The 12,399-nt window shown below is 36.8% G+C and overlaps 1 protein-coding gene across 2 annotated transcripts; it reads right to left on the bottom strand.

Annotated features, from left to right (window-relative positions):
- Positions 1–5,646: 5,646 nt before the first annotated feature.
- On the bottom strand, positions 5,647–8,598 carry LOC147556169 (cationic amino acid transporter 1-like). Of its 2 annotated transcripts, none has more exons than XM_086663955.1 (3): positions 8,348–8,598; positions 7,272–7,722; positions 5,647–7,120 (listed from the first exon to the last, which is right to left on the bottom strand). In XM_086663955.1, exons 2-3 carry the CDS (start codon positions 7,675–7,677, stop codon positions 5,751–5,753), a joined length of 1,776 nt encoding a protein of 591 aa, XP_086520081.1. In that variant the 5' UTR covers positions 7,678–7,722; positions 8,348–8,598; the 3' UTR covers positions 5,647–5,750. The 2 variants fall into 2 exon arrangements, with proteins under 2 accessions (XP_086520081.1, XP_086520082.1); XM_086663956.1 differs by having other exon boundaries at positions 7,272–7,725; positions 8,348–8,541.
- Positions 8,599–12,399: the final 3,801 nt, after the last annotated feature.

Here is a 12,399-nt window from a genome sequence, read left to right as displayed (position 1 = left end):
TGTTTCAGCATATGAGAAATATTCATCCAAGGGTAGAAAAACATACGTGAAGATACTTTTCAATGTCGTCCAATCGTCTATGAATTTTTTTCCTTTCGTCAATGAGTCTCCATTGCATTGCATTGAATTATTCATAGATTCTTTCGGACATATGTTGTTCCACGACAAAAACCTTATCTTCGACATGTATATCTTGATTTATGAACCAATCCTCCATCTGTTGAATCCAAAAATCTATATGGTATTGACCGTTGAAGAGAGGAATTTTGGAAACGTTATTAATTTTTTCTTGATCTTTTCGATCAACGTAGAATTGTTTAGAATCTCGAAAGGGATCCCAATCTAAACGTGGAAAAATTTTCCAACACTCAAGGAGAGATGTATCCATGAAAAAAATTTCATCTTTTGTTCCCAGATTTTTAAAGCTCTGAATACCAGCTGATGTAGATTGTTGCGGAAGCGTAAAAGTAATGGAATCCACCATTGTTAATAAACTAAACTAACGAAATAAAATTGATAAAATAACGATAAACAATAAACTTGATTAATAATAAACTTGGTTGATAATATTCTCTGATCTGATTAACAAAGACAGACTGGACTTCTCTTATATAAAGATTGTACTTTCCTAGATAGACTCGAATAAAGAAAGAAGATAACTACTAAGGAAACTTTCCTAGATTGCTTGGACTTTAAACATGGAAACCCTAAATACTAAAATCTGGAAACTACGTTAATGTAGCAACCTGGCCGTTAGGCCCACTAATCTCTTGGCCGAAGGGCCCATTAAGGAGATGGCCTCCATCAAATTGTCAATAGCCAGAAAATCTAGTTCACATAAAATCTTTCTGGTTTCCAGAAACCTGTTAGTGCACCGGAAACCAATGAGTTTATTGTAAACAAGACTACGAACATATATGAATAGGGTAATTCTTATTTTACAGGAAACTGAGTTTATTGTAAAAAACCATTAGGTGTCTAGTGAAAAGTGGATAAGTTCTAATCTAATGGGAAATAATATGAATAGAAACTATCAAGTTTACTAGAAACCAGGTAGTTTACTCGAAACAGACTAGTTTTACGGGAAACATCGACTTTACTAAAACAAACACAGCTTACGCAGGTATATGGTTAAAGAACTATGTAGTTGACAGAAAATCATCTTGTTTACTAGAAACCAGTTGGTTTACTGAAAATCAAAGAGTTAACTGTAAATAAGACAATTTACGCACTTATCTAAATAGGGTAATTACTACTTTATAAGAAACCAGATTGTACAATGGAAATCAATGAGTTTACTATGAATTATTATGAAATATGAGGAGTATTAAAGTAGACTACCGCTGTCGTTCCTGTTGAGCATATCTAGCGTGTGCTACAGCTACAGGAGGAGGGGTAGAACTAGAAAAGTCGCGCTCCACCCTGAGTAGTTCAAGTAAACATTCATTCAAGTAATCGATGTAAAAGCAAAAGAGAAGTATTAAAGAAAGCAACATAAACATCCATTCACCAGAGAGGACCGGTTGATCCAACGTTCAAAAGCATTTGACTGAAAGGAAAACAGAAAAGAAAAAATCTTATTTTGTTCTTGTAAGAGGCGGCATCAATTGAAATTGGAGGCAGTTTCCAATTTGGTTTCTAAAAGCTATGCAATTTGGTTTGTAAATTGGATAGAAACCAATTGGCGGTTTGGAATGCCAATAGTCGGCTAAGCTTTCCAAAATTGAGGTCGGTGGATGCATACCAAATTGGTTTCCAATTTTGGTTCAATTCCCACCGGCTCATAATATTATAAATAGGGGGTTGATCAACATCATCTAAACACCAACACAAGCAACAACAATTCTTCTTTAGAGAGAGCTAAAGAGAGAGAGCAAGTGAGAGAGAAATATTTTGTTCATAGTTTTGAGCGGTATTTAATTTCTCGATCGTCGAAGATTTAGTATAGAAGGTTAATTTCTATACGGTACCATCTTGGGACGAACTTGCGGGTTGTGTTAGTCGTCTTCATCTATCCTTCAATAAAGATTTCTTGTTCGCCCGAGGACGTAGGCTTTAAAGCCGAACCTCGTAAACTCTGTTTGCATATTTAGATTTTGACTTAACTTTTCGATTAATCTTCATAATCGGATCAATTTCTAGGATAGGTTCGATAGCTTCCGCGACTTTTAGTTCCAACAGTTCTTCAATTAGAATAGAAATTGTTTTCTTTCTAAACCATTTTTTTCTCGTCATAATGCGTTATGAACACAAATTATACGTTATGAACGCACAAAACACAATATACTTGTTCATAATATGTCACAAGCAGTAGAAAATACATTTGGCCTATTGCATCAAAATATTTGTCTTCTTTCATTTTCGTTTGGCAAAATTTTAAGACTTCAATTATCCATTAGATGTAATATTTTATCACTACTTCATCATTAATGTCACTTCCAGCAAGATAGAGACCGAATCGCGAATGAAATTAAGCATATCATCACAGGATTTAGCTTCATTTGTAGTTTCTCTCTTTCGAATAATAATAATTCATACATGTATCAAAATCAATTACATTTTTCGTTTGACGAATTTGTTTGTACATTTGTATAATTACCCAGGCACTCTTTGCAAGGCTAATTTTGATACATAGTTTCACAAAATTTTGTTTATCTCCTGATCGAAACGATCATATTTCTTTTTTGAGTTTCCTTTCTCTCTCTACTCCACAAATTCCATGAAATTCATAACACATTATGGACTATCATACTACCTAAATGTTTATTCATAATATGATATTTTCCTGGACATCATTTTTTCTATGCATCATGATAGAAATGAGGAGAGACAAATGTTATTTCTCCTATTTTAGATCTCCAATCTATAGTTTCTAGAATCGGGATTCCGGGCCATTTTGTTTTTTAAAACAAAATAAATAAATATCTGTCCATTCTATCTCTCCCCCGTCAATGAAGGAGAGGATTAGGTTGAGTTTATTATACGCCATTTAATTTTATTTGTTTTTATATGAATTATCTCACAACCTTCTTGTTCTTCACTTACTTTTATATTAATATTATTTAGTTTTCTTGTCTCATATGATCTTTATCTTTAATTTATTGTCGGCATGTTTAATTTATGTCGAGTCTAATTACAAATTTGCATTTAAATAATGTCAATGTAAATGAGTAAAGAAGTGAAAAAGATTCATTTTACAACAGTTAAAACTGTTTAGGAGGTGTAAAGTGGGTCGGCTTTCACCCGAAGAGAGCAAGGATAGAGATAGAGAGAAAGTAACGGTGGCTGTGGACTGTGGTCAGAGGAGGACGAAGAAGTTGTTTGTCATTGTTGTCCAGAAAATTTGATAAAATTCGTAATTTTCCTTAAAAATTTTGTATTAGAGAAAATTTACTTGTTTCTCCAGAGCCATGGGCAATTAGAAACACCCTCTTGTTTACTACCGTTTTTTTCGAAAGATACAGCTTGACACGAGAAACATCCTTTCGTTTATTACTATTTTATTCAGAAAAAAAGATACTACTTGATGCGTGAAATTGGTATATTGCAATGCATCCTCAATTGTGCAGCCAACCCAACAATTGCATGAAAAGTAACCCTAAACCTTGAATCCTAACACTCAAACAATGATATCAAAGTACTATCTGTATCAAAATTGCAAAAAAATAATTGTATGGGTGAATGGCAGGGCAAATCTTCTTTGGCAGGAAATTAGGCATAGCCGGAAATGGCCGGCCGGTTCTTCTGCCAAAGAAGAATTGCTCCGTTATTCTCGACCCATACACCTCAGAGTGTCTCCTGTAGGGCTATGTCTCGATCTTACTGTGCTTCGTGTTATGACAGAATTGCATACACACTCTTTTATACAAGTAGATTTGAACTTGTAATTTGGATATGCTATGGAAAAGAAGTGGCATATGCTAAAGAAGCATCCTTCCTCCATGACTTTTCTCTTTGGATATGCCTTTTGATTTTTCTTCACAAGTGTTGCTTCTCTTATGAACTGAAGACTTCTTATCACTACTCATATTAGTGCCTTCTGTATGAACTCAAAATTCTAGCGAGCTTTTATTTTCTGAAATGGTAAGGTTCGAACTCTGGTCTACCCAGTAGAGAGACATATGTTACCACCCGCTCGAAGTTGGTTTCACTGGTTCAATGGAATTAGATATGTGGAATATTAAAATTCAAATATGTAAATCATTCTGATTCATTTATCGGTTGTTATTATAAACATCATAACCTACTTGATATTAACAAGATGCACAATGTGTACAAATTAGTACTATACATATAATTCATTAAAGGATTGAAATTTGAAAATACTAATCCAATCTCTAGTTTACGCGTAAAAGGATCTTTTTGCCTTTACGTTTCCTCCTTTTAATTCTTAATGTACATGTAACTTTGAGAATAAAGAGCATGGTTGAAATGTAAGAATTGAAAAGATGGAATTTGGACTAAAGAACATGCTTTAGGATCTTCCATTCATATGGTGTTACTTCAACCTTTCTCATTATTTTTCTCCTTATTTCTTGAATTTTTCATTAAATCGTAGAAAGTTAGGATTGAATTCTTAGAGATCGGTGTTCTGAAAACCGGACTTACAGATTAAATTGCCTATCTCTTAACAAGCAAATGAAGCTTTCCAGGGCCTAAGCTAGTTGTTCTCAAAAACTATAATGCAAGAGCTAAAATACAAATTACATGATTTTCATGAAAACTTGCTCAAATCTGTCAAAGAAATGTACAAAAACTAAGATAAAACCGATAATTCTTTAATCAACGACTGTTTTCCAAAAAACTTTATTCTGCAAGTGTTTTAGATAAACGACTTACAAATCATAGATACGACTAAATTTGCATTATTTGAACACGACTAGCTCGACGATCTAGCCTTTCTGCAAGGGACATAGATGAGGGAATAAAGAGGGTATAAAACTAAACAAATTCTTTGTTAGATATTATTCCATAAGATATACCTTGAAACTTCGAGTGGAACGAAAATTATAAATACAAGGTTTTCGAGAATACCTTCCCATAACCACAATCCACAATAACCTTGGAATCAAACTATATAAGTGAATTACAAGGCAGATTCTCCTTTGTCAGTAGCTTCCTCTTCTTTGTTTTCAGAGTAAGTTCACTGCCAAAGGAGATTTGCCTAGCAATTCTTTTCTAGTATTACTACCTCTCAGTCCACAAGTCTTTGGTGGGTTGGACACCCCTCTTGAGCCCATGAGGTCGTGGGATCGAATCTCGGTGGAAGCCGTTTGCATTCAAGATTTATCCCATGCAATTTAGGCTATAAATAATGTAATAATTTGTCGGGCTTTAGGCCTTTTTCATTCATGGTTTAAAATTAGGCGGTTATCGTGCTTATTACATCTTCCTGATGTACCAATGCCTTGTAACGACTAACGTAGATCGTAGTCGAATTCTCAAAAGAAAAAAGTATTACTACCTCTCACTCGAAAATGTTCTGACGTTTACCGGCCCATACACATTACAGGTTAAAAATCCTTATTCTTTGTCCCAATGAACTATTTCATCAGTTTTTTTTTCGATAAGAAGATTTTGGTTTGAAAGAAGGGAATTAGTGTTAGATTAGTTACTCAATTTACTTAGGTTTAAACAGTAATGATAACTTGATAATAAGTAGTAAATATATACCTATTAAAGCATTGACAATAGAGATTCTTAATAACAAGTTCTTCTAGATTTGAAACAGAATCTAAAGTTTGAGCAATCTAAACAGCAGCGTCAATTATCGGTCGTTTGGAAGTTTCTTCTGAAGATATTTTGATTCTCCTCTGTTCAGCAGCTGCTTTTGCCGTGTCGTATGAAGCATGGAGACCAAATAAGAAGTAGTAAACCATGAGAATAACTGTCCAACCACCGAACCGAGCAAATGACATACCATCAATGGAACCTAGAAGAAAGATATTTATGGCTATTGATGCTGAAGGAATCCATGGCACTAGAGGAACTCCCCATAATTTCGGTTTCCTTGCTTGTGGAACTGATAAACTCAAACCCAAAGTAGCGAAGAACCATATTGGCGCTATAATTGTATAAGGAATCCATCCTTCACTTAAAGCCCAAAATAACGACGCAGCAATAGAAGACCCAACTATTAAAAATAGGCATATAATTAGTTTGCCACGGTCGGCTGACGATGTCTCCCCTGTAACATAATATCGGCGGACGAGAAGTGCAAGGGCAACAAGCGAGAAGATGAAGAGAGTAGAGATAGAGAGAAGGTTGGCTAGGATATCAAGTTTAGTGAAGAAGGCAATAACGGCGGTCGCCACTAGCATAACGACAGTAGCATTCACAGGTGTTCCAGTTTTCTCATTTACAATAGCTAACCATGGAGGTACCATGTGTGTTCGAGCAATGTGAGTCAAGTAACGGGCCTGGCCCACGGCGCTAACAAGTAAAACAGTAGTCATACCTTTTAATGCTCCGGCAGCGACAACATACTTAGCCCAATTCATTCCCACCGCTTCAAATGCAACCGAAAATGGTGCATCAATGTCAATGTTATAGTATGGTTGCATTAAACAGAGAGTAATAGCTAGTGCACAATAAGCTATTGTAGTAACTGTCATGGACCCAATAAGTCCAATTGGAATATCACGGGCTGGATTCTTAGTCTCCTCAGCCATTGTTGCAACCGCATCAAATCCAACATAAGCAAAAAACAAGACAGCGGATGCCTTGAAAACTCCACGAGGACCGTACGGGGCAAAATCGGAGTAGTTTTTAATATCCGCCTTGGTAAGACCAGCAATAATTATGAACAGAATTATAATGACATGGATGATTGAGGCGATATAGTTGAAAAGCGATGAACCTTTGGTACTTATGACTGCCATAGCACAAATAATTACAATAACCCCAACGGCAATTGGGTCAAGGTGGTTATAATCGGTGGCGAGATTATGTGCTATAATACGGAAATCATCGGGATGGTGATTACAAAGTGTGGCGAGGTATGATGTCCATGAACGAGCCACCGCTGCACCACCAATACCATACTCTAGGAGAATGTTACCTGCTGCAATGAAGGCCATAAAATCACCTAGCTCAATCCTCAAGTAGGCAAATGAACCACCTAAACCAATAAAATATGTTAAAATCAACTCATATTAGTCATTTAGGCGTGTCACACGAAAACAATCATTCTAAGATCTGACTTTTGACCTCGACTCAGACTTCAAATCTGACAGAGAAAAGAACAATCACTGTCTAGAATATGTTATTACCTGCGACAGGAATTTCGACAGCAAACTCAGTATAGCAGAAAACGGCAAGCATAGCGGATAAACCAGAGACGACGTACGAAAGGACAACAGCAGGACCAGCATCCTGTCTAGCCTCCAAACCTGTCAAGACAAATATACCAGCACCAATGACCGCCCCGATCCCAAACCACATAAGGTCCCACCAATTGAGTGTCTTCTTCATTTCATGACCACTTTGACCTTTCACCTCATTCAACTCAGTCGAATCTAGTGACCGAGCTGTGACTCGGTCTTTAAATCGGGCACCTGTTTGAGTCAGTGCGCGAAAATAGTTATCCCAACTTCGAAACGATTCTTCTGGTAGGAAATCATTTTTGTTGCATGAACACCCCCTTCTCTTCACTAATCCACCACTACTATCTGCCATTTCTTTCTTTCTTTGCTTTAAAATCTCACTCTTTATAACCACCACCTGCTATATGTGAATGAATCAATGAAATTCAACTTTATGAACTAAATATTATTATTATTATTATTATTATTATTATTATTATTATTATTATTATTATAATTTGTGAAATTATTGATGCTTTGAAGCTAGTATATAGTTGACTAGGTTTGAATTAATTCAAATGGACCAATAATCAACTCTAATCAATCATCATAATTCATACACTCATATGAGTTGACCAAAATAAACTTTATGAAATCAAACTAATATTTTGAGTTCCAACAAATTTAAAAATGAGCTTAAATTAAGAGAGGATTGAGAAATTGGAGGAAGATGGGTAGCCAAAAGAGAAATTTGGATTAGAAATGTTGACAAAAATTTAAAAGAGAAAGAAGAGAAAAGAAGCTAGTATCTAGAAAAGAAAAGTTTTAAACAAGAAGAAAAAAAAATACTCCATCTTTCTCTTTTGAAGAAAAAAAAATGGGGTTCTATAGTTTTGTCTTTGTCTACTACTAAAACTAGTAAAAGTGTAAAAAAAAAGTGGTATGCCAATGATTTAGAAAGAGCTTATAACTTGATTCTCTAACTCAAAAATGGAACAACAAAATCAAAAGGTATCAGTGAGAAAATAAAGATTTGAAAATACCTTGTCTTTAAACTTACAACCTTCAAGCAAGAAGAAACCACACCCACAAGGCCACAAGCCACAAGCCACAAGCCACAAGACACAACAAAGAAGAATGAATAAAATGGTCTCTTATTTCTCTTTAATTAGTCCTTTTTTAATTGGTTAGTTTCATTCTTTGGTAAAACCCCAAAGAGATATTATTTCATGTGGACGAGCTCATAAAATATAGTTTGAGTTGTAGTTAATGCACCATAGATATTCACATAAATGGTAGTAGAATATAGTTTGAGCTCATTAAATCATATTTTTTTTCCATAGAAATAGACAAGAAATAGGTGGATTCTAAAGGTAGGGTCCCTTTGAATATTCTATAAGAAAATTCAAATTTGGGGAAATTGAGAGAATTCTACAGCTGGTTTTTATTAAGATCGGTAGGAATCCACCCTAAATTTCATCCGGAAATTAAGTGACCCAATTCGAAGGTCCAGTAGCAAACACTTAATTTAATAAAGAACCAACAGGTTTAGATAATGTCAGTCATACCTTGACCAGTGACAGATCCAAGATTTGGACTCAGGTACGTCAACTAGGAAACAATAACTGGTAAGTTACATGATAGAAATTTGCAAAGACATTTTTTAATGTTATAATTTAAAATTTGGGTAAATTTGCAAATTAAGGAGTGTAAAATTATGAACAAAAATACATTATATAGTATATAATAATGGAGTCAAAACTTTAGGTTAGACAAAACGGACCAGTTTATAACGGTATGCAAGAAAAATCTATTCGTACACTAGTTTGGAGAAGACAATTTCTGGTATAAATACAGCCATTTAATGATACGTGTTAATTTTCAAACAAATGAGCGAACTAGGAGAGCCGCGGCACCAGTCGCACCCTTAGTATCTGCCCATGACCTTGACCCCTACATTGATAAAGATGGGCAAATTCATTTTGAAAAGACTAGTTGGGTCATTGTCCCCCTATATTGATGACGATATTTGAACTAAGCAGTGGTTATTGAAGTGACTGTTGTAGACCTTTTCTTGTATAGAATCCTCATCTCATAAGTGTCTATCTCATAAAAAAAAAAAAAAAAAAAGGTTATTTCGGCCCCCAACTTTGTGACCAGCTTCCTGCTTAGCCCCATACTTTATAAAAAATACCCAGATGGCCCCCTTTTTCAATTACCGTTATAACTCCGTTAACTAGTCATCACTTCTCTCTCTGCCACCTCATCTTCTCGCCACCTCATCGTCTTCACCGGCGAAGGTCGCCGGCCGGCCGGCGCTTCAAACATAAAAAAAAAAAAATTTCTCTTTCCTCTCTCTAAATTTTTTTCCTTTGTTTAAAAAAAAATCTCTCTTAGATCTAAAGAGAGATGATAGATTTTTAACAACACTCTTTTACATCAGATTGATCCTTCGCTCGTCAACTATGGGTCGTCGCTTATTTCCTTGCTCCTCCTATTTCAATGATTGATCCTTCAGGTCAGAAATTATCAAGTCAGCAAATTAGAAATTCACGAAACCTTAACTCGTCAACTATGGGGCGCCGCTTATTTTTTTTTTTGATGAAGATGGCGCCGCTTATTTGAGATCAAATATCGAAATTCAGCAAATGTTTTTTTTTATAGTTTTAATTCATTGAGATTTCTTGTAGGTATGAAATTAGTAATCTAAAAATAAATTTGGGGATCTCAAATGTGGCGAAGAAGATTTCACCATTTAGTTTTCCCATCTCAAATTTAGGGATCTCAAATGTAGGCAAAGAAATTTGGGGATCTGAAGTTGGAAAACCCCACTTGAGCATGGAAAAACCCACATGAAATCATTGTAAAGATTCCCATTTCCAGAATGCAACAGATGTACCCACATATGAATTCTCATGATCTCTTCAACTACCCTGTAATCTTTTTCACCTATCCCATCTACAGATTCAAATCCGTCTTCAAAAACTAGTCCAAGACAGGAAACACCAAAAACCAAACCATGGTATCTTCAACTACCCCATGATCTGTTCAACTACCCCATCTACAAATTGAAACACTAAAACTAGAGAGAGAAACAAAGTAGGAGAAGATGGTGTGAGTTATGCAGGCATTCGAGTGGGTCATTTCGCTGCTTTGATAGCTACTCCGGCGTGGTTATTGTGGTTCCGCCGTTGCAATGATACTCGGAGAGAGAGGGGGGGGGGGGGCGGGGAGAGATTCTACGGAGAGAGAAAGAGATTTTACAGAAAGAGAGAAAAGTGATTTGAAAAAAATATATATATTTTTAGAGAGATGAATTTTTTATTTTATTTTTTTTATGTTTGAAGGTCGCTGACCGGAAAATTGGCCGGTCGGCGACCTTCGCTGGTGAAGACGATGAGGTGGCGAGAAGATGAGGTGGCAGAGAGAGAAGTGATGACTAGTTAACGGAGTTATAACGGTAACTGAAAAAGGGGGCCATCTGGGTATTTTTGATAAAGTAGGGGGCTAGGCAGGAAGCTGGTCACAAAGTTGGGGGCCATTTGGGAAATAACCCAAAAAAAAAAAAAAATCATAAGTGTCTCCATGTAAGTCAATGGCACATGCAAGATATTACTAAAATATTCTGCTAGCTCCTTGATTCTTGTTTTCTTCCCCAGATTCAATCTCCATTTCGTAGTTATTTGAAATTTCAGAGTGACATTATCAATAAAAGTCTTCAAATTGGAGGTGGAATACAGGGAAGAAGTATACCTGAAAATAAATTAATTCAAAGGTGTGTATTTTGACATATCTGTTATTTCGAGTGACATTAGCATAGGTAAGGGAGTGTTTAAAGGTGCCTCTGAAAATTGCTATACGCGCCTCCCTTTGGACTCACCGGTACGAGGTCCAAAGCATGGTCTCGGACTGACCGGTACGACAGGAGACGGGTTGTCCAGTCGGACAGGTCTCAGACTGGGACGGATTGTCCAGTCTGACAGGTCTCGGACTGGCCCAGTCCGAAGCCATGCTTTGTGCCTCAGACTTCACCTTCAATTAGGGGTGGGATTTTTACCCGGCTGCCCGCTACCCACTACGGGCACCCGAGTCCGAAACAACCCATGGACGCCCATGTCCGAAACGGGCATAACCCGCCCGGCCCGATGAAAAATAGTGGGCGGGCACGGGTAGAAGGCCTTACCCGCACCCCCGCCCACACCCGAGCCCGAGTCATATTGCCCATTAGGCGCCCACAAAAGTTAGTGTTAATTATGTCTTATTTGATATGAGCACTAATGAAACTGGGATTCAAGAGTTGGGGTTGGCTTTATAAGTCTATCGCCATGTAAGATTTGCTTCTGTTCCCAATTTGGGACTATCTTCAAATCTCCAGAGAAGATTTCCAACTCAAGGTAACTTGATTTCACATAGTCCCACATTGTCCCTTTACATGTGAGAGTTTGGTTCAAAGCTTTTATAAAGGGGTAGGAGGTTATTTCTTTGATCAAACTATGTTGCTCGGATCCAATATTGAGAGTGAAGTGTGTATCACTTCTATAACACAGGTTTGGGCTGAGAGTATGGAGTTGTATCACGTCAGCAGGTAAGAAGCTTTAATCAAGCTAGCTTTTAACCCGACACCCGATTCGCCCGAACCCGGATGGCCCGACGATATTAGCGGGTGTGGGCGGGCTGTGGGTAAGAGAATTTTGAAAAGTACCCACCCGATTCGCCCGGCTACCCTAATAGCCAAACACCTATCTACCCGACCCGCCCGAGCCCAAAGCTAGTATACCCGTGGGCGCCCATACCCGCCCGATTCCCACCCCTACCTTCAATAGGCGTAAGTTTGTTTCAATAGGTTTTTTGCTTTCTTTTGTAGCAAATCCTGTTGGTCAGCTCGAGACCAAAATCTTGGTATCAGACTGGTTCCCTATCTCTCCAACTAAGGTTTTGCTTTTGGGTTTGTATATATTCTTAACTTAGGATTTCTAGGGTTCTGAAAAGGATTTCTAGGGTTTGTAAAAGGATTTCTAGGTTTTTGATGATTTGAAAAACTTTTGAAGATGATTTTCAGAGTGGATTCCCAGGATTTTTTATGATTTCAAAGTAG

Source organism: Eschscholzia californica, unplaced genomic scaffold, assembly GCF_041429995.1.
Source record: "Eschscholzia californica isolate CP2 unplaced genomic scaffold, dmEscCali1.0.p SCAF_2, whole genome shotgun sequence".
NCBI lineage: Eukaryota > Viridiplantae > Streptophyta > Magnoliopsida > Ranunculales > Papaveraceae > Eschscholzia > Eschscholzia californica.
This window is presented reverse-complemented; position numbering and strand designations above follow the sequence as displayed.